Here is a 22396-nt window from a genome sequence, read left to right on the forward strand (position 1 = left end):
ATGTTATTTCAACATACAATCAGTATATGAAATTATTACAGATACTACATTTTTTTTTTTTTTTAATTTCAAATCTCCTAAATCCTGCGTGTACTTTCCACTCGTAGCACATCCTGAGTCAGGCCAGCCACATTGCAGGAGCCCGGTAGCCACACGTGGCTGGCACCCTGCACATCAGACAGCGCAGGAGGAGACCTTTCTGAGTCAGGAGGGGAAAATGTCTGTGCAGCCAGCAGCTAGACGCAGGCTGAAGCAGCTGCCCTGCCCGTCTGTAACTACAGAGGTGCCTTTGAAACAAGGGGCCTCCGTCTCCCGGGAAGCGCTGGCAGTTGACACGCACTTGCAGGCTGAGCGGGGGAAGACAGGAAGGCTGGGAACAGAAATGGGAACTAACACGGGTTTCTCCTGAGAGTGAGCCGTGCGTGGTTTTCTTCTTCTTTTTCTTTTTTCTTTTTAATTTAAGACGGGGAGTCTCTGTCACCAGGCTGGAATGCAGTGGTACAATATCAGCTCACTGCAACCTCCAACTCCCAGGTTCAAGCAATTCTCCTGCCTCAGCCTCCTGAGTAGCTGGGACTACAGGCACATGCCACCATGCCTGGCTAATTTTTATATTTTTAGTAGTGACAGGGTGTCACCATGTTGGCTAGGCTGGTCTCAGTCTCTGACTTCGTGATCCACCCGCCTCGGCCTCCTAAATTGCTGGAATTACAGGCATGAGCCATCATACCCGGCCATGTGTTTTTATTTTCTTTTGGCTTTGGGTTAGAATTTTCTCTTGTGTGTGCATTAAAATTATGTAACATGCATACACCTATTTCAGTAAAAAGCAGGTTGAAGGGGCGTGCTTCTGCTGGGACCCATTTTCGTGGCACCCGTGAGCTCTTAGGCCTTTGGTGTCAACGTGGTTATTTTTAATCTCCTGAGCCTCACCAGGATAAGAATTTATGAAATAAAGGTGCTCATAGCAACCAGCTCGCTCACATCCCACGTTCCCCGTATTAAGGTATCGTGCCAAATGCTTTGACTTGTAATGAAAATATTGTGACTAGTAAGTGAAAATATTGTGACAAGCCAGAGAATTGAGGGTTGCTATGGAAACCAGCCCACTCCATTGTCCTCCCAAGGTGGGCTCAGCTGAGGGGGCTGCTGTAGGCCGGTCTGCTCTCTGATTTGGCTCCTTTTTGGTGCTGTCATTCAGCTGTGAAAGAGTCCAGGCACTCAGGCCGGTTCACCCTTTCTTGCTTCCAAGGCTGCGTTCAAGCCCCAGTGAGAGCAAAACTGGGAGGTGGGGGGTGGGTGTCTGCAGTTTTAGTTTTTCAGAAGTGACGCTTGGTGGTTGGTTGTTGGCAGATGGCTCCCTGTCCTCCAGGCAGTCACTCACGGACTGGCGAGTGGACAAGCTCATTCTACGAGAACCCAGCCAGCTTTTCCTCTCCCAAAACCTGTTGTTGCCTAAGCTTCATCCAGGGAGCTGGAAGTAATAGAGGGTTTGCACTGACGTATGGAAGGAAGCAGCCTCTCCTGCCTTCAGTGCCCCTCCCATGGCCGCAGGAGTGTGGCTCTGGGTGTCTGTGTGTGGTGGACAGTGGATTTGCTGCTTAGTCAGGTTCCACAAAGCCACGGGGCTCAGTCACGGCCACTGGGGAGAACCTTGCTGAGCCATGCAGGCTGAGAGTGGGACCAGTGCATTTGCGGGAAAAGAAGTAAGAGAGAAAAGCCTTTGGGAAAGGTATACCTTGTCTAATTTTATTCCAGATCTTCCTGATGTTTAAAAAAAAAAAAAAGAGGGGTGCTGCTTCCATTCTAGGCTGGGACTTCCTGTGGGCAAGTTAGGATGGTGCAGGGACCCATCGTTGAGTCAGTTTCTCAGTATCCTGAAAAAGGGGAGACACCGGAGCAGACTCGCCGTGCTCAGCTTGCCCACCCCAGGCAGTCGGAGAGCTCTTCTTGGCTGTGACTAGAACCTTCTTGGTGTGACAGGCTTCGTGGCCGTGTGTGTCATGGCACATGGGCCTGAGTCTCTGCTCCTTCCCTTTCATTGCACAGGGCCCCCAGATGCCGACGGCCCTCTTTACCTCCCCTACAAGACGCTGGTCTCCACAGTTGGGAGCATGGTGTTCAACGAGGGCGAGGCCCAGCGGCTCATCGAGATCCTGTCTGAGAAGGCTGGCATCATTCAGGACACCTGGCACAAGGTAGGCCCACCCTCCAACTGGCCACACTCAGAGGCCACTGCGGCTGGCTAGGGCGGTTTTGCCCTTCCCCCTGCCTCTCCCCCTCAGGGGCCAGTGAGTTGCAGTGGTTACCTGTGTTCTGGGGCCCCGTGCTTCCCCCTACCCCCAGATGCCCATCAGGATGGCCACACACAGCCTGCCCCGCCACAGAGAACATTCATCAAACACCCTCCACTTCTCTTTCCTGGCAGAATTCTGCCACCTCGAGGGATTGCTTGCAGGTGCTTTGGCTTCTGTGAAGCCACCCGTGGTTCGGCTACTGAGATGGTCAGGGCTGGGGCAGGGCTCTGCATTGTAGGGAATCTTGGGAGCTGGGAGCTAGCCATTTTGTGGCCAGAGCTCAGGGTGCAGAAAGGAAGGTGTAGGGACACACTGTGCGGGGCCCTGTGAGGTTCCCCAGCCCAGAAGCACCCCTGGTTTCCCTCGTGCTGCCAGGGGCAAGTTCAGAGCCTGAGAGCTCCCAGCTGTCCCGTGCCTCTGGCCAAGAGCTGTCCCCAAGAAGTGCTGCATGGCACATTCCTTCAGTGAAGTCACAGTAACTTTGCTGCAGAATTTAGTGGTTAGAGATGTTCAGGTGTGCCCTGAAGCCAGTGGGTCACTCCCTTCCTGGCCATACACATCATGTACAGTCTCAGTGGTGCTGGGAGCTCGCCACTCATCACTGGGGGCTCTCCTGGGTATGAATGGCCATAGGAAATCAAGATGACCAGGGAGAGGCCAAGCCCTGCTCAGGTCCTGTCTCCAGAGTACCCGGCCCCCATGCTGCAGCCACAGGCCCATGGGCTGCACGCCCGGCTGGGGTAGGCTCCAGGCCAGAAATGGCGGCCAGCTGCCCCTCAGAGGAGCTGGCAACACCACACTCCTAAATGCCACTCCAGGGATCCAAAGCCTTTGGCCCTGACAGTCCCGACACACACACTGGGCCTGGGGTCCTGGCTGGGCTGCCTTTCCCCACAAGTGTCTGGAGTCCCAGTGGAACCCTTGACTCGAAGCCCCTGCTCCACTTCATCAAGCACTCGGGCCTCTGCTCTTGTCCGGGGTTGGGGGATGAGCCAAGTCCCATCTATCTGTCCCCTCTGTTAACACATCTCTGGGTACTTCTAGGCCACTCAGAAGGGTGACCCTGTGGCGATTCTGAAACGCCAGCTGGAAGAGAAGGAAAAGCTACTGGCCACAGAGCAGGAAGACGCGGCTGTCGCCAAGAGCAAACTGAGAGAGCTCAATAAGGTACAACCCGAGTGGGCTCAGGCATGGCTCGTCCAACCCCGTCCTCTGAGGACCCCCACCCCATCCACGGTGGATCCCAGGCTCTGAGATGCCCTGGCCTGCCTGGAACGTAGTGGGCTGTCAGGCCACTGAGTCGGGACTGCTGCTTATTTGCTACCTAAAGAGCCGAGGCCTGGCGGCTTACCTTTGGCAGTGCTTGTGGCTCTGCTGGCTGGTGGCTTCCTTCATGGCTATAAGAATGCAGGGAGGGGTTGGAAGTTAAGCAGCATCAGTTTGTGATGGGGCTGGACCAGACCTAGCTTTCACAAGACAGGTCCCACGGTCATGGGCCAGGGGCTGTGCCTGGAAAGGAAGGTGAGCCACAGTAGATTCAAGGTTGTTTTCTCAAGAACTGTGCAAAACCTTGTGGGGAGGGGGGTAGAGGGGCTGCTCTTTTCCCTTTTCTGATGTCAAAGGAGGGATGTGCAGGGAAACCTGGCTCCGTGCACCAGCGGCTGGCGTGGCAGGTAGCGTTTGCGCTCTGAACAGCAGTCGGCGGTAGGTCAGTGCTGTCATAGGACAGGGCTGGCGGCGGCGTGGAGATCGTGTTGGGATACACCGCGTAGGGGCTGCTCCTCCCCCTGCAGAATTCCTCAGGGTCTCTCCCTGCCTCTCTGCTTCTGAGGGTGGGTCCTGGTGCCCCAGCCTTCCTGGAAGAAGGGTAGGGTGAGGGGTCCCCTGGTAGGGTGAGGGGGCTGGTCAGGCCTTGTCAAAAGCCGTTTTTGCCCCATGTAGCACCGCAGGCTTGCTCTCACCCTCTCCCCGCCTCCCTGCCTTCTCCATCCCGGGCAGCGGGCACAGGGAGACGGCCTGGATGGTGGACTTTCCAGCAGCGTCTGGGCTGCAGCCCTTCCTCCGGTGCCTCCGTCTCCTCGAGCACAAAGAATTGGAAGTAAGGCAGCCTTACTTTTTGTTGCAAATTCAGAGTCACAGCTCTGAGCCAGATGGGAAGTTCACTGGGTAGGGGACGGGCGGGACCAGAAGACACACCTTAGATGGCTGCTCTTTGATGCTGTCCCCCTCCCCGCTGGGGTGGCAGAATTATCTCCCTGGCCACATGCTCAAGGCAGCCTGTGGTCCTCATTCGGTACCTAGCCTCCTCGGAGACCACCGTCCTTGACTCTCAGGTGAGGAGAGGGTTAACAGCGCGTGGCTTCCCACCCACCCACACCCTGCTCCCTAAGCCTGAGGAGGTCCTCTTGGGTTCCCAAATGCTGATCTGTGAGGACCCCCTTCAAGCTCTGCCAGTAGCCCCTAATCTTCAGACCTAGCCCCAGCTCAGCCCCCCACCCTCTTCCTTTTTCCCGCCTGTGCCCAGACACCCTGTGCCCTTTCTTGCCTCCTCTGGGGCTCTCCTCTTGCCCTTCCCTTGGCCTCTAATCCCTTCCCTGCTTGGATGTCTGGACATTTTCTTCTTACTCTGGAAGACTCAATTTGGTCTCCCTCCCTCAGGAACCTTCTGGAGCTCCCATGGTCCTGTTCTGCACAGAGGTCATTGGTACAGTTAGGCGTCACCTAACTGCATCTAGCTCCTGTCAGACCTTGCGCCTGGCAGGGCGGACGCGCTCCGGCGGCCTTGCCTGGCTCAGCCTAGCAGGCCACCAGTGAGCAAGTGGCCACCGAGGGCCGAGGCCACCTCGCAGCTAAGGGGAAGCCTGGAAGCATTCCTGAGTGTTTTCTGTCTTCCTCTTGTAAATAGTTAAATGTTTGTAGTCAATGCTTTTGGCTGTTTTTCTTCCCTGTGCTCATGCTCTCCGTTGAGGGTCCTGAGGTGAGGTGAGGAGAGCTGGTGTGTTTACCTCTCTCTCTCTCTTTTTCTTTTTTCTTTTTCCTTCCTTCCTTCCTTCTTTCTCTCTCTTTGTTTTCTTCTTTTTCTATTTTCTTTCTTTCTTTTCTTTCTTTCTTTCAATGGAGTTTCGCTCTTGTCACCCAGGCTGGAGTGCAGTGGTGCGATCTCAGCTCACCGTACCCGCTACCTCCCGGGTTCAAGTGATTCTCCTGTCTCAGTCTCCTGAGTAGCTGGGATTACAGGTATATGCTACTACACCTGGCTAATTTTTTTTTTTTTTTTAAGTAGAGACGGGGGTTTCTCCTGTCTGGCCAGGCTGGTCTCGAATTCTAGGCCTCAGGTGATCTGCCCGCCTTGCCTCCCAAAGTGCTGGGATTACAGGCATGAGCCATCGAGCCCGGCTTGTTTACTCCATTCTTACAGCAATGCCCAGCACTGCTGAGGGAAATGTTACAAGATAGTAAATTCCTGGGAGTCATGCAGTGCCTCTCACCTTAATCCCCCACAGGAGCTGGGGAGATGGGTAGAACTGACGTTTCTTTTTCTAGTTCCTTTGACATGTTTTCTTTGTCCTTGTAAAGAAGTTTTTACAGTTGAAACGGGTTTTCCTTAATTCTGTTTCTTGGAGTCTGATGCTGAAGGCATGATCTGGACACACTGAGAAAGAATATTTGGATCATCTGCCATCTCCAGGCCTCCCAAATGTGTGCGAAGTCCCAGCAGAACTGGGTTCAAGGACCAGTCCAGGCACTGTATGCAGGAGTTGATGGGCTCAGTTGCCCCTGAGAACTCTGTCCTGGCTGTGTGAGAATCTTTGGGTGGGAGGGTTGAGGAATCCATACAGAGCTCCAATGATATAGCCAAGAAGGCACAACTTTTTGGAAAAACGTTCCAGCTATCATCTTCGTGGACACCAGAACCTCTGTCCTGAAGCCACGGCTCGGACTGGCCCCATCTTGGGCTTGGTCCCGTGTTCTGGTTTTAGGATCTAGGAGGAGATGGAGCTGTGAATCAGAATGCAGCTAAGGAGCCCCAATGCCCCCTGGGACCCTCAGAGGGTGGCCTGGGGGTGGGGGCATGGGAGGAGTTCGTTACCAGGCCTTCTTGGTAGAGGCTGCTTCCTTGCTTGGCTGGGGAAGCAGGTTGGAGGGCTCTCCCCAGTCTTCGAAGCTTACACCATGAAGGGCCCCACTACTCTTGGGGAACGGCGCCTGGAAGAAAGAAGGGACAGAGAGTCACTTCTGAGCTAGTGCTGTTGATGGTGCCAAACCTTCTCTTCTTGGGCACCGGAACCCCCCACCACTATCGGGAATGCTTTTCAAGAAAATAAATCTGATTCTTGCAACTGAATTAAGAATTTGACAAGCAGAAGAAATCCTGGGACTCTGAGCTCTTTGAAGTCAAAGAAACCACAGGGAGCTAAACAGCTGCACCTAGGATGAGTTGACTTTCCTCTGCCCTTTAAAAAGCCCAGAAGCAAAGGAGGAGGAAAATCCCATTGAATTCCAGTAGCCTTGGGACCCTGACCCCGAGGAGATAGGGGTCTGAAGACCCTGAGCTGGGTGGACCCTGGCAGTGCACGAGGCCTGCCCAGGGCTGGGAAGGATGTCTGCAGGTGGCAGAGGTGGGCTGACGACAACCCAAGTGTGTCCCCCAACCTGCCATCCATGTGGCTGTGGGAATGCCTGGCCTCTCTGAGCTTTGGTTTCTTCTTCGCAAGGCTGGACCATCTTCTTGGAAGGACTGTTGTGTGGGAAACCCAGCAAAGAGAGAGGCCTCCTGCTCTGCTGGTGTTTGGAGGCTTCCAGCCATCCCCACCACACCCGTCTGCCAGCAGTGGGCTGGTGGGGCTGCGTGTGTTAGAGGAGGAAGCATGGGGAGGGGTCCTGGAATCACTGCTGAGCTTTCCTCCCTTTCCCCAGAGGCTTCCCGGCCCGCACAGAGGAGCGGGCGACCTCATTCCTCCCCTTTCTGGGAACCCCTTGGGTTCGTAGAGTCCTAGGTTCCGGCCCTACCCTTGCCTCGTAAGAGGCTGGAGTGGATCCTCAGCCTTGGACAGGTGTGTCTTTTCCAAGGCTGTGTGACCTCAGCTTGGATGGGGATTGTCATCCTCATCTTACAGAGAGAATTAAATGGGACATTGCTTGGGCACAGTGTCAGCTCCTCCTGCCCTTTCCAACTTCTATAGCTAATCAGTGAAGTGGACCTGGAGGCTCCTCTGTGGGCCTCTCACCCGGGCACAGCCAGAAAGATGACTGTCTTTGAAAAGTGAGGCCGAGGGTCCCAGGAGGTCCCAGAGAGTGCCAGGAGCACAGACAGCTGGCACCAAGTGGCTCTTCAGGGTTCTCTCCCATCTCAAGCAAGAGGGACACTCTGGCCTTCGGGACAGGCCTCCCTGGCAGCCCTGGTCTAGGGAGGGGGTGGATTTCCTCACTTCTGGCCCACTGCCCAGGACGGAGCAGCCTCGACTCTCATGGGACACTGTCACCCAGGGCTGCCGTGTTCATGATATGTATTCACACCACGTCGGGGCTGGTCCGTCCAGGCCTGCTAGACGGGGACACCACCCCTACCCCAGGGGCTCATGATGTCAGCCTTCCCTGAATTGTCGCCCTGCTTCCCTGTGGCTTCTGGCCGACACCGTGGCCAGCTTTCCCATCCTGCTGTGTCCCTGTCTGAGATGCCAGGCCTCCAGACGTGGCATCCATGTTCAACTGTGGGCATCTGGTACTGACCGGAGCTGCTGTGGGTGGACGACAGAGCAACTGCCTGCGGAAACCCATGCCATATTCCCAGCCATGGCGGGACAGGCAGCCGGCCCCATCCCCACCCTAGCCGTCAGGGCTTGCTGCCTTTCCATCGTGGCAAAGGCACTTGAGTAGGGTAGGCGTCCGAGGGGCCTGGATGTTAGTGACTGAGTCAAGCCAGGGTGTTGTCATCACAGCAGGGCCAACCAAGCCAGTGCCCTGGAGAGCCGGGGACAGCACCGTGTATCTCTGCAATTCCTGCCGCGTCTGCCACCTCTGCTGTGGCCAAGGCCTGACACTGAGCCCACAACCAGCTGGGGCCAGCAGGGTTTCCAGGGATCCCTTGTTGTCTGTCAGTGCTCCCGCTGCCGCTGGCTTGGGTTTGTCGAACTCGGCCAGCAGGAGGGGTCTGTGCTCTGCTGTCAAGCCTCCCAGCCCAGGTGATGCTCTTGGTCCCTTCTGATAGGCTTCTGCCCCTGTAAGCCTCACTGGCCCCGTTCTCTGCTACTTTGCCCCCAGGAGATGGCAGCAGAAAAGGCCAAAGCGGCGGCCGGGGAGGCCAAGGTGAAAAAGCAGCTGGTGGCCCAGCAACAGGAGATCACAGCCGTGCAGGCGCGGATGCAGGCCAGCTACCGGGAGCACGTGAAGGAGGTGCAGCAGCTACAGGGCAAGGTAGGCAGTGGCTGGCGGGGGCATGGGAGGGGACAGGGCCCAGTCCCGGTCCAGGATGGAGGAAGCCAGAAAGGCCCACAGGGCGAGGCATGAGGAGGGGGTTGAGGATGCCCACAGGGGTCTGGAAGGTCTGGTCGGGGTTAGGGATCCAGGGGCTGTTGTTTGGCCGGACAGTATCTGGCAGCCCACTGTGTGTGTATCCTGTTAATAGCCAGGGAGGTATGAAATACATTTTAAAGAGCGCTTTTCAAAAGAACCTAGCCTTGAATGACCAGCCCTGTTTCCCGACCTCCTGGGGGTCTGAGGGTCAAGTTCTCACCCTTCACATGAACCTGGAGAAATGCTGGCTCTGTCTTCTTTCCACATGGTTGTGAGGATCCCATAGTACCAGAGACCTGAAAATTGCACAGTTCCAGTGTGGGGCTCCAGGCCAGCACTGGGCAACTGCCCAGACTGGCCCTGTAGTCAGAGGCTGATCCCTGCCTTCTGAAACCTGCACCCTACTCATAGGGGGCTGCAGCCTCCTCCCTGCCTCAGGAGGTGCTGGAGGTTAGAGGGCAGGAAACTAGGCTTCCGCAGAGGGGGTCAGAGGCTGTGGCCATGTGCTTTGTCTTAGAACAGTCAAGCATGTGACCTTAGGGGCAGATGTTTGTGGAGCCTGTCAGAGACTCTGGGCTGAGTGTTCAGTTTTGGGCAGGCCGGGAGCAGTGAGGAGGGAGAGAGGCATGTCGCTGGGTATGGGCGGAGGTAGAGGGGGTCATGCTTGGCCTCAAGCCCCTGATGCTGGAGCCTTGCAATTTTCAGGCCTCTTGTTATATCCTCTCAACTTCCATGTGGAAAAGGTGGAAGCTTATGGGGGTTTTCTCTTGTGGGCTGTGTCCTTGCTAACCCCGACTTAGAACTCAGTTTTATGTGTGAGGCCAAGCTGCCTCTGATGCCCTCACCCGTGACTTTCCAGATCCGGACTCTTCAGGAGCAGCTGGAGAACGGCCCCAACACTCAGCTGGCCCGCCTGCAGCAGGAGAACTCCATCCTTCGGGATGCCTTGAACCAGGCCACGAGCCAGGTGGAGAGCAAGTAAGCTGAGCTTTCCCCACTCAGTACTTCCCCCAGGGCTCTGGAGCCAGGAAGGCTTCACAAGGCTGCGGCCGGGGCAGCTGGCATAAGAGCCAGGCATGGGCCCTCCATATGTGCCAGGGGCTGCCTGTGCAGCTCCACTTTCTCCCCACGCGGAGCTGCTCCAGCCCTCCATCTCCTGTCTGAGTCTTCCAGAAGGTGGCCCAGCGTCCCTGCGGTGGCCGCGGGTGGCCTCCTGCTCTGCAGCACTCTTGCTTCAGATGCGCTGGTGCTAGGGAGGGTTTCCAGCACACAGGCCCCACCCGCCTAGCGAGGCTGTCATCTCAGTGTTGTCTCTGAGTCGCCGAAGCACCGGAGCCCACAGTGAGGGGGCCGGAGGGTGCACTTTCCCTCTGGAGGGACGTACAGGAGGCGCACTTCCACTTCCTGATTGGAGCATTCCACCCTCAGCAGTGGCCCTCGAGAAACCCACCGCGGTGTCTTTGGTAGGCCTGGGCCTGAGCATGACTTTGCCTTCTCTGGGCCTGAAGCGTCCTACAGGGACTTGGCAGACCTCTGTGTTACCCTAGAACCTCTGCTCTCACCAAGCGGAAGGCTGGCATCAGAGCGTGCTGGCAACCTCAGTCCTTGTGCTGGGAGTTGGGTCAGGGAAGGCCCAGCATGGGAGCGGGACAGGCAAGGGAGCCGGGCCATGTGTCTGTTTTGGCTGTGGCTCCCTCTGGCGTGGAGTGAGATCCAGCGGCCGCTTTCCCTCTACCCTTCCCCTGTGGGTGTGCATGTGTACACATCTTCCCTTTCCTGACCCATTGGCTGCTTGGACGTTTGTGGCTGCTGTTTCCTCAGAAGCCACAGCAGAAGGCAAATGTGGGGACTGAGAAACGCTCTGGTGTCATGGGGTCTGCTGTGGCCTCCTTACTGGGGAAGTCTCTGAAGCCAGGAGACTTGTCATGCTAAGGCAGTGGCCCTGCCAGTCCAGAAGGCCTGGCTGGTGGGTGGCTCTCAGCAGTGGGATGTGTTTTCTCAGGACCACTTCAGAGCTTCCGGTCCATCTCGAGGGCACCACCCGGCCTCCCACCTCCCTCCCGGGTCGCTTGAATCCTGGCCATGTGAAGCATGGAGCTGATGGCCCCGCAGCGGGCTATGGCGTGGCCTCCCCAGTACAGATGAGGCAGCCCCCGAGTCAGAGAGGTGGGACCACCACCCACCAGGCAGCAGAGCAAAGCTAGCCTCAGCCAGATGTCCCAGCTCCGCCTGGCCTGGTGCTGCGTCCCAGGGTTTGGGACAGTCTTGTCTGGTGGTGTTCCTCAGGCAATCCAGCTCTGCCTGGCCTAGTGCTTCGTCCCAGGGTTTGGGACAGTCTTGTCTAGTGGTGTCCCTTGGCTGGACAGTCCGTCCTTGGCCTTGAGGCAGCGTCTGCTAGTGAGGGAGTGGCATCCTGATCACACGCCTCACACTGGAAAGGCAGGCCTCCAACTGGTTCCTTTTCCTTTAAGTCTCCTCCTGTAACTCTGGAACATTCCTCCCAGCTCCTGAGACCCAGCTTTTGAAGTGCAGTCCGGAGGATTTGTTTTGTAAGCACCTCAGGCTCTGGCTTCGGGCAGCCTCCCCAGCCTGGCCCTGGTTCAGTTGGCCAGTGAGGGGCCTCGTGGACTCTGGGCTGCTGCCTGCAGGCCTGCAGGGGGTGAAGGCAGGTGGATCTTCATCTCAGGCCTGGTTTGCACCCAGAACAGTGTGTTGCCTTTTTCTGTGAATTTCTGGCTGTTTGTGGGAGGGGCTCCCCTCGATGCTTTAGTGCACGTTTGCTCTATGCTGTCTCTAGTTCATGCGCTACGTGTGTAAAACAATGTCTTTAATAAAACAGATGCCAAAACCCCACAGCTGATAATGTAAAGGTGTCTTTGGTAATGGCTTCAAGACTTGGGTAACTATTTACAAGAGAGCTGGAGTCCTGGGGGGAAGGCTCAGACCACCGATCTGATCACCTTCTGCTTTCTGTCAGTCGGGCTGGTGACTGTCTTGCAGGCAGAACGCGGAGCTGGCCAAGCTCCGGCAGGAACTCAGCAAAGTCAGCAAAGAGCTGGTGGAGAAGTCAGAGGCTGCGCGGCAAGATGAGCAGCAGCGGAAAGCTCTGGAAGCCAAGGCAGCTGCCTTTGAGAAGCAGGTCCTGCAGCTGCAGGTGAGTCGGGGTGGTGGCCACCTCAGTGCCCCGTTCACTGCCCAGCAAGTCTGTCTGCATCGCGGGGTTGGGCCCAGGCTGGCCCTGCCACACTGGGCACCCTCCTCTAGCCTCGTCTGGGACAGATGGCAGTGTCTGCAGGGCTGAGGCTTGAACTCCTCATCTTGGTCTCGTTGGTAGTAGTGGTAGCTGGCATCAAGTGGGTGCTTTCTGTGCTCTAAGCACTGTTCTGAGCATTTTGCAAGTATTGACTCAGCCATTTCTCCTTGTCACTCTATGAGTCAGGCACTGGTGGTGTCTGTGCTTGTGCCCGTAAGGGAGTTTGAGACACGGAGTTCAGCGTCGGTCTCAAGTTCACACAGCCAGGACATGGCAGAGGCAGGATTTGAACCCCGAGTCTCACTCCGGAGCCATGTTTTTCTTCCCATACTTGCCCCCACTGTGGTCCTGCAGCTCTGGAGCAGCCAGTTGAGCCCACAGGCTGTGGACGAAGCCTCTGGCTTCAAGGCCAGGTGGGATTTCTTTTCTCAGCTCTGGGTGTGGCCTGGAGGCCTGTTTTCCCAGGAGGGGGCCTGTTCTCCTTCAGAGGGAGGAATATTGTCCTCCTGTCCCCAGAGAGCACTGGGCAGCATGTAGCTTGTTTTCCCACCCCAGAGGCCTTGCTCGATGACTTCCCACCTAGCCCGTGTTGGGCAGGTGGACCCCGAGTAGGGCTGTTACCCTAGGCAGGAGGCACCTTGAGGTCATGCCCACTTTGGGTTTAACTTTCAGGATAATGAGGAGACCCCAGCGACCCCAGGGGCTTTGGGCCTTTTTTCTGCCCCACCATTGAAACCAGGCTGTAGTGTGTGGGGGCATTAGTGCTGCCTCTTGGAAGGAACTAGGACAGGAAATTCTAAGAGCGATATTTGCATGTGTACAAGGACTAAAAGAGAACGTGGACAAAGAAACAGAGTCTGAATTGGGGTGGAATTGAGATGGATAATTTGGTGCTTTCTGATGGCCGTGTAAACCAGACCCACTCAGAACAGTGAGAAGGTGAGAAGCTGTGGGGTAGGCCTGCCTATGGTTAAGTTTTAAAGGCTCCCGGATGGTTGTGGCTCGTCTGGGCCTGGACTTGTGCTCGGTTTGTCACCATTGTGTCATTCTATGAAGGATCCAGCCGGGCCCACAGCCTCCCAGTTTCTCCTGCCCTCTCCAGCCTCAGGGCGCTTGTCCACAGCCTGGGGCTGGGCACAGGATTCTCTGCTCTCCAGCCTGACACCAAAGATTCTGTGCCTGTCACTTCTCTGGTTGACAGTGAAGCCCTTGGTGCCAGCTGCTGGGTTCAGGTCCTGGCTCTGCCACCTCCTAGCAAGTTATTTCGGAGCCTCAGTTTCCCCATCTATACTATGGGCAGGACAGTAGGAGCTGTCCTGCAGGGTGACTGTGGGACATGCTGTTTCCCACAGAGTGCCTAGGACTTAGATCAATGCCTTACAGAAAAAGAGCTTAATGGACATGAACTTTGCAAAATTGCATTCAAGAAATCTCCAGGTTAGACTGGTGGTTGAGGTTGTAGAAAGTGTCTCTCTTTTTTGCTGACGTGAAAATGGGGCTCTTTCCATGCTGTGACTGTCCTTCCTTCACCTGAGGCCCTTCACTGCCAGCCAGCTCTGCAAGGATGAGGGTGGGGGTGGCCTGTGCTGACCTTGGGTCCTGGAGTGCTGGCATCAGGGAGATGCCCTGCCCCACAGGCAATGGGGGGGCAGGGCATCTCCTTGATGCCAACGCTCCAGGCCTGTCTCTCCCCTGACAGCCTCTTGGGGCTTGCTTCGAAAAAAGTACCCATTGAAGGTGCTGATGACACCCCTCTGGAAGTACTGAGTTTTAGACATCTAGGAGGGTCTTAATAAAAGTCCCCAGCTGGCCCGCCCAGCCAGGGGACCCGCGTCTGAAATTGTTCAGTGTGATTGGTTGTGCTAATGACATTCCATTCTCTTCAAGGCAAAGACAGTTGTTATCTCAGGTCTTAAGATGGAGGCACGTGGATTCCATTACAGATTTTGTTTTGGGTTCCTAAAGGTGGGTGGGTTTTTGTTTGCTTGTTGCTGGAACCCGTGTTCTAAACAAACAGAGGAAGATGTGTGGTCAGTCTCCCTGCAGTCTGAGCTGGAGTCCCTTAAAGGAAAAAAAGCAGCAGCAGCTGGAGTGTTCGCTCCCAGCTGCGGATGACCCTGCCCTAAGTGTCCCGGTCGAAGCAGAGCTGTGAGGGTGTTGGAGCCAGTGAGTGCAAGGCAGGCTCCTGCCCGAGACACTTGCAGAGGAGGAGCAGGTGTGAGTTCTGGGAGCAGCCTGCAGTCATTCCTTTGTTTCCTTTCTTCCCTTGGAGCTTGACCTGAGTGATCCCCTGCTACATTCTAATGTGGAAAGCACTGCCCATCCTAAAGCCAACCCCAGTGTTCACTGCACAGCACACGTGAACCACAGCCTGGTGGCCGCATCCTTGGCGATGGCTTCACTGGCTCCAGCTGTGCCTCTTCCCGGATGGTGCTCACCTGAGCAGTTACCAGGTGCGCAGCCATTGCCCTAAAAGAAAATGAGAGCGGATGTGGATGGGATCCGCTTAGTGAAGGCGCTGATGAGAGTAACGCAGAGCCTCATCAACAGCAGTCATCTGTGGATGCCCCTCCTACCTGGTTCTGTCCCGAGACAAGCTTGTTGGTGAATTATCAGTGGTCGGGCTTTTTGAAGAACTGAGCTCCAGAAGGCTGGTTAAATGGAGGCCTTGGCCAGCACTTCCGCCCAGTGTGTGGGAATCCTTTACAGGTGGACGAGGGTGTCCTGGGGAGCATCGATTGGGACTGCCGGAGTTGACAGCAGCCGGCCTGGTGCGGAGCTGGTAACTGGGCAAACATTGAAGCTCTGTGTGGCTCCTAAACAAGGGCGCAGTGGACCTGTCTGCCCCAAATGAGGAAATGACTCAGATACTTTAGAACCATGTGGAATTGCTGTTTTTGTAGGTAAAAATGGTCGAACGCTGACAGTTTCATGGGGTTCAACCTAATATTAACTGAAGAACTAAGAGCACTGCCCTGGAGCGTGATCGCAGTGGTGCACTGTGCGTGCATGTGTGTGCACGTGCGCGTGTGTGTTTGTGTATGTGTGTGAGAGAGAGAGAGACAGAGCTGCATGGAGCTGCAGCGGGAAGACCCACCAAGCTGCCTACCTCTGGAAGAGGAATTGAGCACTGCATTGGGAAATGTCGCCAGTTTACTCTGAATTAGTATCTTTGGACTCTTGTAGTAAGCACGTCTTTATGAATCACTTGCGAATGTAAAAATGGGGACTCAGAAAAGAACTGGGAAGTGAGTGTGGGTCCATGGCAGCTGCGTTCTCTCCCTGAAAGGGTGCTGGCCGAAGTGAAGCCTGTGCAGATTCTAGGATACATTTCCTTCCCGCACAAACCAGAGACTGCAGAGGGCTTTGGTGGGGTAAAGATCTCTGTCCGCCTCCACCGCAGAGCCGATGAGGGCCTGGTCCTTCCACGTCCTCACCAACCCACTCCCCTGCCCGTCCCCAGGCGTCCCACAGGGAGAGCGAGGAGGCCCTGCAGAAGCGCCTGGACGAGGTCAGCCGGGAGCTGTGTCGCACGCAGGACAGCCACGCCAGCCTCCGGGCGGACGCTGAGAAGGCCCAGGAGCAGCAGCAGCAGATGGCTGGTGAGGGTGGCAGCGGGGTGGCCCAGGGTCAGTGCAGGGTGCAGGGTCTGGCCGCCGGCCCAGCCCCACTGCCAGTGCCAAAGTGGGTTAGCCCTGTTGGAGCGAGGGCAGCACAGATCCCCTGACTGCCCCTCAGAAAGTCAAAGAGCAGGAGATTATTCCTGGTCAGGGGACCAGTGGGGGGTGGGGGCATGCAGGCAACCTGTAGGTGCTGCCAGGGATGTGGGGTGGAGCCTGTGAGGGTGGGGCCTGCAGGGCCTAGAAGTGGAGGCAAGGCCTGTAAGGGCCTGGTGTGGAGGGCAGGGCCTATGGGGGTGGAAGGCACCACCTCCTTCCCAAGCCTGGGTCCCCACTGGCTGTGGGTGAGCCAAGGAGGTGCTGAGGTGTCTCATCTAAACGTGTATTTTGGGCCTTTCTACTCTCCAAGCTCAGTCGACCCAAGAGGCTAGGCGGGATTTACCAGCCTGTGGTTCCCTTGCACCACAGTTGATCATGGAAAGGGTGACAGGGATGGGGGCCAAGAGCCCCTGGAGAAAGGGGGCCAAAGGTGCCAGTGAGAGGCCCAAGGCCCTTGGCTCACCGGTGCTTCCCGAGTTACTCCCCCGGCCAAGCACCGCCATGGGTGCCCGTGCTGGGCTGGGCTGGGGCGTGCACAACAGAGGCACCTGCAAGGACAGGGTTACACCACAGGACCCTCACACAGGGACCGTGTTCAGGACAGAGTCGGCCGCTGTTTCTGTGAAGGGATGGATGGTGAATGCTTCTGGCCATTCTCTACCACAGTGGGTAAAATTGCCCATTAACACCAGTGAACAGAGGGGCCTGGTTGAGTTCAAAGAAAGCTCCATTGATGTCACTTAGAAAAACGGAGGTTGGGAGGCACAGCCCCAGCTTACCGGCCCCTGCTCCAGAGAGCTGGGTGTAGCTTTAGGTTGGGTGGTCCTGGAGGGCTCTCTGAGGCAGGAGGGGGATGCATGCGGAGGCCAGCACAGGGCCCGGCAGTGAGGATGAACTGACTCGGCCTGTGTGAGAAATGAGCTACCAAGCATGGCTGGAGGGAGAAGGCTGGTGTGGGGCAGGGCCAGGTTGCCCTCCCTCTAAGGATCTTGAGCACTGGGGAAAGTGTGACAGAGCACTGGGGACAGGGAATGAAATCGTCTTATGTGCTTCTGGACACTGGCACTGGGTGGAGAACAGACCAGAGGGGCAGGAGTGGCCCAGGAAGACCAGGGCTGAGTCCTTGCAGCTATCGAGGCCACAGGACAGGGCCCAGGTGGCCGCAGAGCTGCTAGTGAGGGCGGCTTGGCAGATGGCTGGTGTGGCCTCATAGGCTTCGGCAGTGGGCGAGAGAGGAAGATGAGGAGGCTGGGAGGTCAGGATGCTGGCTTTGCCTTGTCTGAGTAGAGCTTCATTTAGAAGTGGCAGGTGGCAGAGCCTGGGGTTGAGAAGAGTGCAGTCTCAGATGCAGGAGGATGACAGACCCATGGGACTGTCTGAGGGTGTCACCTAGGGAGGAGGGCACCTCAAGGGGAGAAAGGGCCCCAGGGCAGAAAAGTCACCCCCTGGCCTTTCTTGACAACCACTGAGAAGAGGTTTTGGGTGTGGGGGGGCACCCAGTCAGGGAGTTGAGGGAGGTGTGGCCAGTGGGGTCCACTTAGTCACTTTCTAAAGAACTTCTGGTCTTAGCTAGTATGAGCCAGAGTCTTCTAGAAGATGAATCTTTAAAAGCTCCAGCTGGAGTCCATTTCCAGTCTCCATCGTTTTCTCATGAGTGGCTGAGAGCATTACATTCTACCCTGGTAGTTCTCAGGAATGATGCCAGAGTGGCACTTTTTTGAACCGCTAACAAGAGGCCCCGGTGGTCAGTATGATGTCTTAAGAGCCCCAGGCACACAGAGGAGGCAGGAGGAAGCCGCCGGTGCCCCATGAGTGTAAGAGGGCAGCAGTCAGCGCATCCCCTGGCGGGGTTTCTAGCCTCCTCACTTAGCTCCTTTTTCTTCCCCTGCACCAGAGCTGCACAGCAAGTTACAGTCCTCCGAGGCGGAGGTGCGCAGCAAATGCGAGGAGCTGAGTGGCCTCCACGGGCAGCTCCAGGAGGCCAGGACGGAGAACTCCCAGCTCACAGAGAGAATCCGGTCCATCGAGGCCCTGCTGGAGGCGGGCCAGACGCGGGACGCCCAGGACATCCAGGTCAGCCTCCTTCCTGCAGCCATAGGGAGGAAAGGGAACTCCATCCAGCAGGTAATGGGTGGACTAGCCCTGCTGCATGAGGTGAGTCTCCTGGAGACCAAGGAGCTTTTTCTCTTATTCCAGGCCAGCCAGGCGGAGGCTGACCAGCAGCAGACTCGGTAAGCTGGGGAACACCCTGCCTGCACACTTGAGCCTCAGCACCAGGGTCGCCTGAAGACATGTGGGGGCCGGAGTTTTCAGGAGGATGCTCGGGTCCTCTGCAGAAGAGCCCCTTTCAGAGGATCCCTTCCCTCTCCCCCACTCCCGGTGATTTAGAGGACAGGGGACAGGACTGGGGGGAAAAGGGTCCCTCCCACCTGCCGTCTGTCTATCCATCCACCCTTCCATCTCTCTGTGGGGAGGGACTGACTGGTCAGTTTCTGTGTCTACAAGCAAGGGGTTTTAGGGGCTGAGGTCAGTCAGTCTAACAGGAAAAATGGTTGCACAGCCCAGCATGGCGAACCCAGGCCTGCTGCTGGAGCACAGGTTTGAGGCATCGGGACAGAGCTGGCAGCATGATAGGGTGGTTTTCCTCCATCTGTGGGGTGACTTCACTGCTGGCTAAACCTTGTTTTCCCTCCGTGTCAGCAGCACCAGTGCCAGGCCATGCTCGGGGAGTGTTTGTTTGCTTGTTGCTAAGGCTGGAGCCAACACCTGGTGGGGGTGGCTCAAGTCAGGGACCGGAGTCCTTGTGACAGTCAGTTCTGGGGCTTGCACCCCATAGCACATGCCCACAGGCCCGGCAGGCAGGTCCTGGCTCCTGTGGCCAGGGTTCCACACAGCAGCATGTGGGGGACGCATGGAGGGTGTCTTGCATTCCGTCACACGCTGTCAGATGCGTCCTAGGCCACCAGCTCAGAAGGTTCCCTCGTCATCAAAGAAGTACCTCCCTGTGTGCTTCTCAGCAGAGACAGCTCCCCAGGCCACAGTCCATGTTCTGCGGCTTGGGGACTGGGAAAGGTAGCCAGCCACCCTGAGGGCCCAGAATGACCCACAACCATATATTGTCCACCTTCCTTTCCCAAAAAACATGGGCAAAGTGTTTCTTCTGGTGGTGGTTGTTGGGGTAGAAAAGTGGTTTTGCCCTTGTCTTTTAAGATCAGATTCTTGGGGCACATAGCATATTGCTAGGATAATCGACTCATGCTGCAAATAGCATCAGTTTGAATTTTTTTTGCATCATGGAGATGTGTTTGGTAGAAATTGGTTGTTGTATTTCCTTCTCAGACAGTTGATCTGAAAGTTGTGTGTGGGATGGGCCACCCTGCTCTGGAGTAGAGAGGAGTGGTTCACTCCCAGATATTCTGGAACTCGGGCAGTGGCCACCAAGGGTGTGATTGTCGGTGTGTCCTTGCCAATGGTCTCCTGATGCCTCTTCCTCAGGGTCTCATTCTTTTGGGGATGCTCTTGGGGCAGTTTGCTGGAGGAGGCTGTCACATGATGCGGGGAGTGGCGGGAAAAGCTGTGAGGGTCCCAGGAGAGTTCTGAGCGCAGGGTCATGCCTCTGCTGCTCCTAAAAACCCAACTCTCCAGTGTCTCTAAGTGGGACTCTGGTGATAGCTCTGGGGTCAGTGCTCTGGATGGGTCGGAGGGGAGGGGGTTTGGGAGTTGCTCAGGCTTCCCTGAGAACTTGTGCTGGGTGAGGTGGGGGTAGCCAGAGGAGACTGTCCCTGGCCAGATGGCTTGGCCTCAAAGGTGCTTCTTTTGGGTGGGGCTTCAGATGGGGTCTGTGGGGACCGTAGCCCCTTGGAGCCTGGATAGTGACCTCACTGTGTTTCCTCAGCCTGAAGGAGCTGGAGTCCCAGGTGTCGGGTCTGGAGAAGGAGGCCACCGAGCTCAGGGAGGCTGTCGAGCAGCAAAAAGTGAAGAACAATGTGAGTACAGCAGGCACAGGCAGGGGATGACCCAGCCAGGGCAGTACAGGTAGCATCGGGAAAGGTTCGCTGTGTGGCACCCACCCTGGACTCAGGGGAGGGCCGAGCTTGTATCTCTACACCCCATTGGGCTGTGGGGGTCCAGGGTGTGAGGGGTGCTTCTGCTCACCCCTGAGTTCCACCAAAGACCCAGGGCTGACTGCCTGTGGATCAGCCTGTGCCACTTGCTCAAGCGTAGAGTCATCCCTGGGGTGGGGAGAGTGTGCTGTTGGCCTGGCCTGAGTCACGCGGTTCTCCCAAGTGGGGATCCTGGACCAAGGAGATGGGGTGTAGAAGCTGGGCAGGTGGTGTGCCCGCTGTCACCACACCCTCCTGCTCCCTTCTCACAAGCCAGGCTTGCCGGCTGGCCCAGTTGCTCTCTGCAGAGGCTGCAGCTTCCCAAGGCAGGCCCTGGCCTAGGCCTCCCTGTGCCGGGCTTTGCCAGAGCAGGCCCAAGGATCAGCACTAGCCGTTTGGTGGCAGGAAACTTCCCTCTGAGGACACAGGCTGGCAGTGTCTTCATTGAAAGGGTGGTACCTCTTCACCCTGTGCCACAGCACCCACCTCAGGCTGCGGCACCGGGCCTTGTGTTAAGGCATCATGGTCATGGGCCAAGGAAAGGGCGTTTTGTCCTGTGGCAGGTCCTCCTCTCTGTGTCAGGGTGGCATCAGGGAGGGTCTCCGGGCCCTGCTCTGGCTGAGGGCAGCTTAGATAGCTTGTGAGGATGTGTCAGCGACTGATCAGAGCGGGCTGCTGAGCTTTCTCCTGTGTCCCCTCCAGGACCTCCGGGAGAAGAACTGGAAGGCCATGGAGGCGCTGGCGACGGCCGAGCAGACCTGCAAGGAGAAGCTGCACTCCCTGAACCAGGCCAAGGTCAGAGCCCCACCACACTCAGACCCCTCCACGCAGAGTGCACCAGGACGCACAGATGTGCTAAGTCGTATAGACGCACTAGGACACACCGACGCACTAAGACGTACACACTAGGACGCACAGGCACACCGGGGCACACAGATGCACTAAGACCTTCAGACACACCAGGACGCACGGACACACCGGGACACACAGACGTACTGGGACGCACGGATGCAGCGGGATGCACAAAGTGCACTTAGTGCTCACAGAATGGCTTTGGCCTCGGAGCCCCCGAGTCCACAACAGATGCTGGCTCTACATCCGCCTCCCCCACCACCTCTTTCCCTGCTGTCCCTCCCTTCATTGTTTGAGCCTTTCCCTAACAGAGGGATGGGGGTGCCCCCTTGATGAGCTTCTTTGTGCTGGTCCCTCTGGCTGAGGGTGCAGAGCTGCTGGAGGCGAGTGGGCCTGAGGCTGCTCTGCCTTTGTGACCTTTCTTAGTGTTATTTCTGTTGTGTGGCCTTTCATCAGGGTAATCCTGCTGTTTTGGCCGCTGAGGTCATGGCCCAGGGGGTTCCGTGAGAAGACTTGTTTTTTGTTTTTTTGTTGAGAGGAGATCTTGTTCTGTCACCCACACTGGAGTGCAGTGGCACGATCTCAGCTCACTGCAACCTCCCCCTCCAGGGTTCAAGCGATTCTCCTGCCTCAGCTTCCCAAGTAGCTGGGACTACAGGCACACACTTCCATGCCCAGCTAATTTTTGTATTTTCGGTAGAGATGGAGTTTCACTATGTTGGCCAGGCTGGTCTTGAACTCCTGATCTTGTGATCCACCCACCTCAGTGGTGGGATTGCATGAGCCACTGCGCCTGGCCCTTTTTTTTTTTTTTTTTTTTTTTTTTTTTTTTTGAGACTGAGTTTCACTCTTGTTGCCCAGGCTGGAGTGCAGTGGCATGATCTCAGCTCACCACAACCTCTACCTCCCGGGTCCAAGCGATTCTCCTCCATCAGCCTCCTGAGTAGCTGGGATTACAGACATGCCCCACCGCACCCAGCTAATTTTGTAGTTTTAGTAGAGATGGGTTTTACTGTGTTGGTCACGCTGGTCTCAAACTCCCAACCTCAGGTGATCCACCCGCCTCAGCCATCCAAAGGGCTGGGATTACAGGCGTGAGCCACTGCACCCAGCCTTTTGTTTTTTTTTTGTTTTGTTTTGTTTTTTGAGATGGAGTCTTGCTCTGTCATGCAGGCTAGAGTGCAGCGGCATGATCTCAAGTCACTCTAGCCTCTGCCTCCTGGGTTCAAGCGATTCTCCTGCCTCAGCCTCCAGAGTAGCTGGGACTATAGGCGTGCCCCACCAGTCCCAGCTAATTTTTGCATATTTTGTAGAGACAAAGTTTTGGCATGTTGGCCAAGTTGGTCTCCAACTCCTGACCTCAAGTGACCCGCCTCCCAAAGTGTTGGGATTACAGGTGTGAGTCACTATGCCCAGTCCCATGAGGAGTCTTTAAGTCACAGAGGGGAGGACATTGTTTGCAGCGACCACTCAGGGAACAGAGGCTGAGTTGACCGCGTGCTCCATGCTGTCCAGGTGGCGTGTAAAGGTGTCTCCCAGTGGCTGAGGCCCGTGGTTGCCTCTGGGGCACTGGGCTGTCCAGGAGCTAGTGAGGAGGCTCTTACCAGGGAAAACAGCCAGCAGCCGCCGCAACTAAAGGCCTCACCTACCCTTTTAGGT

At 56.5% G+C, this 22396-nt stretch overlaps 1 protein-coding gene across 3 annotated transcripts in view; it reads left to right on the top strand.

Annotated features, from left to right (window-relative positions):
* RRBP1 (ribosome binding protein 1) overlaps positions 1-22396 on the top strand; it is a 78739-nt gene that overhangs the window by 37396 nt on the left and 18947 nt on the right. For 2 of the 3 annotated variants that reach the window (XM_074406203.1, XM_074406202.1), the window contains exons 3-12: positions 2050-2198; positions 3342-3464; positions 8559-8711; positions 9670-9788; positions 11811-11964; positions 15527-15662; positions 17674-17855; positions 17979-18013; positions 19678-19768; positions 20588-20680. In XM_074406203.1, the coding sequence (XP_074262304.1) occupies positions 2050-2198; positions 3342-3464; positions 8559-8711; positions 9670-9788; positions 11811-11964; positions 15527-15662; positions 17674-17855; positions 17979-18013; positions 19678-19768; positions 20588-20680 (1235 nt within the window). Of the gene's footprint in view, positions 1-2049; positions 2199-3341; positions 3465-8558; positions 8712-9669; positions 9789-11810; positions 11965-15526; positions 15666-17673; positions 17856-17978; positions 18014-19677; positions 19769-20587; positions 20681-22396 lie in introns of all 3 variants that reach the window. The other variant, XM_039479400.2, reaches the window with a different exon arrangement.

This window comes from Saimiri boliviensis, chromosome 9 (assembly GCF_048565385.1).
Source record: "Saimiri boliviensis isolate mSaiBol1 chromosome 9, mSaiBol1.pri, whole genome shotgun sequence".
Lineage (NCBI taxonomy): Eukaryota > Metazoa > Chordata > Mammalia > Primates > Cebidae > Saimiri > Saimiri boliviensis.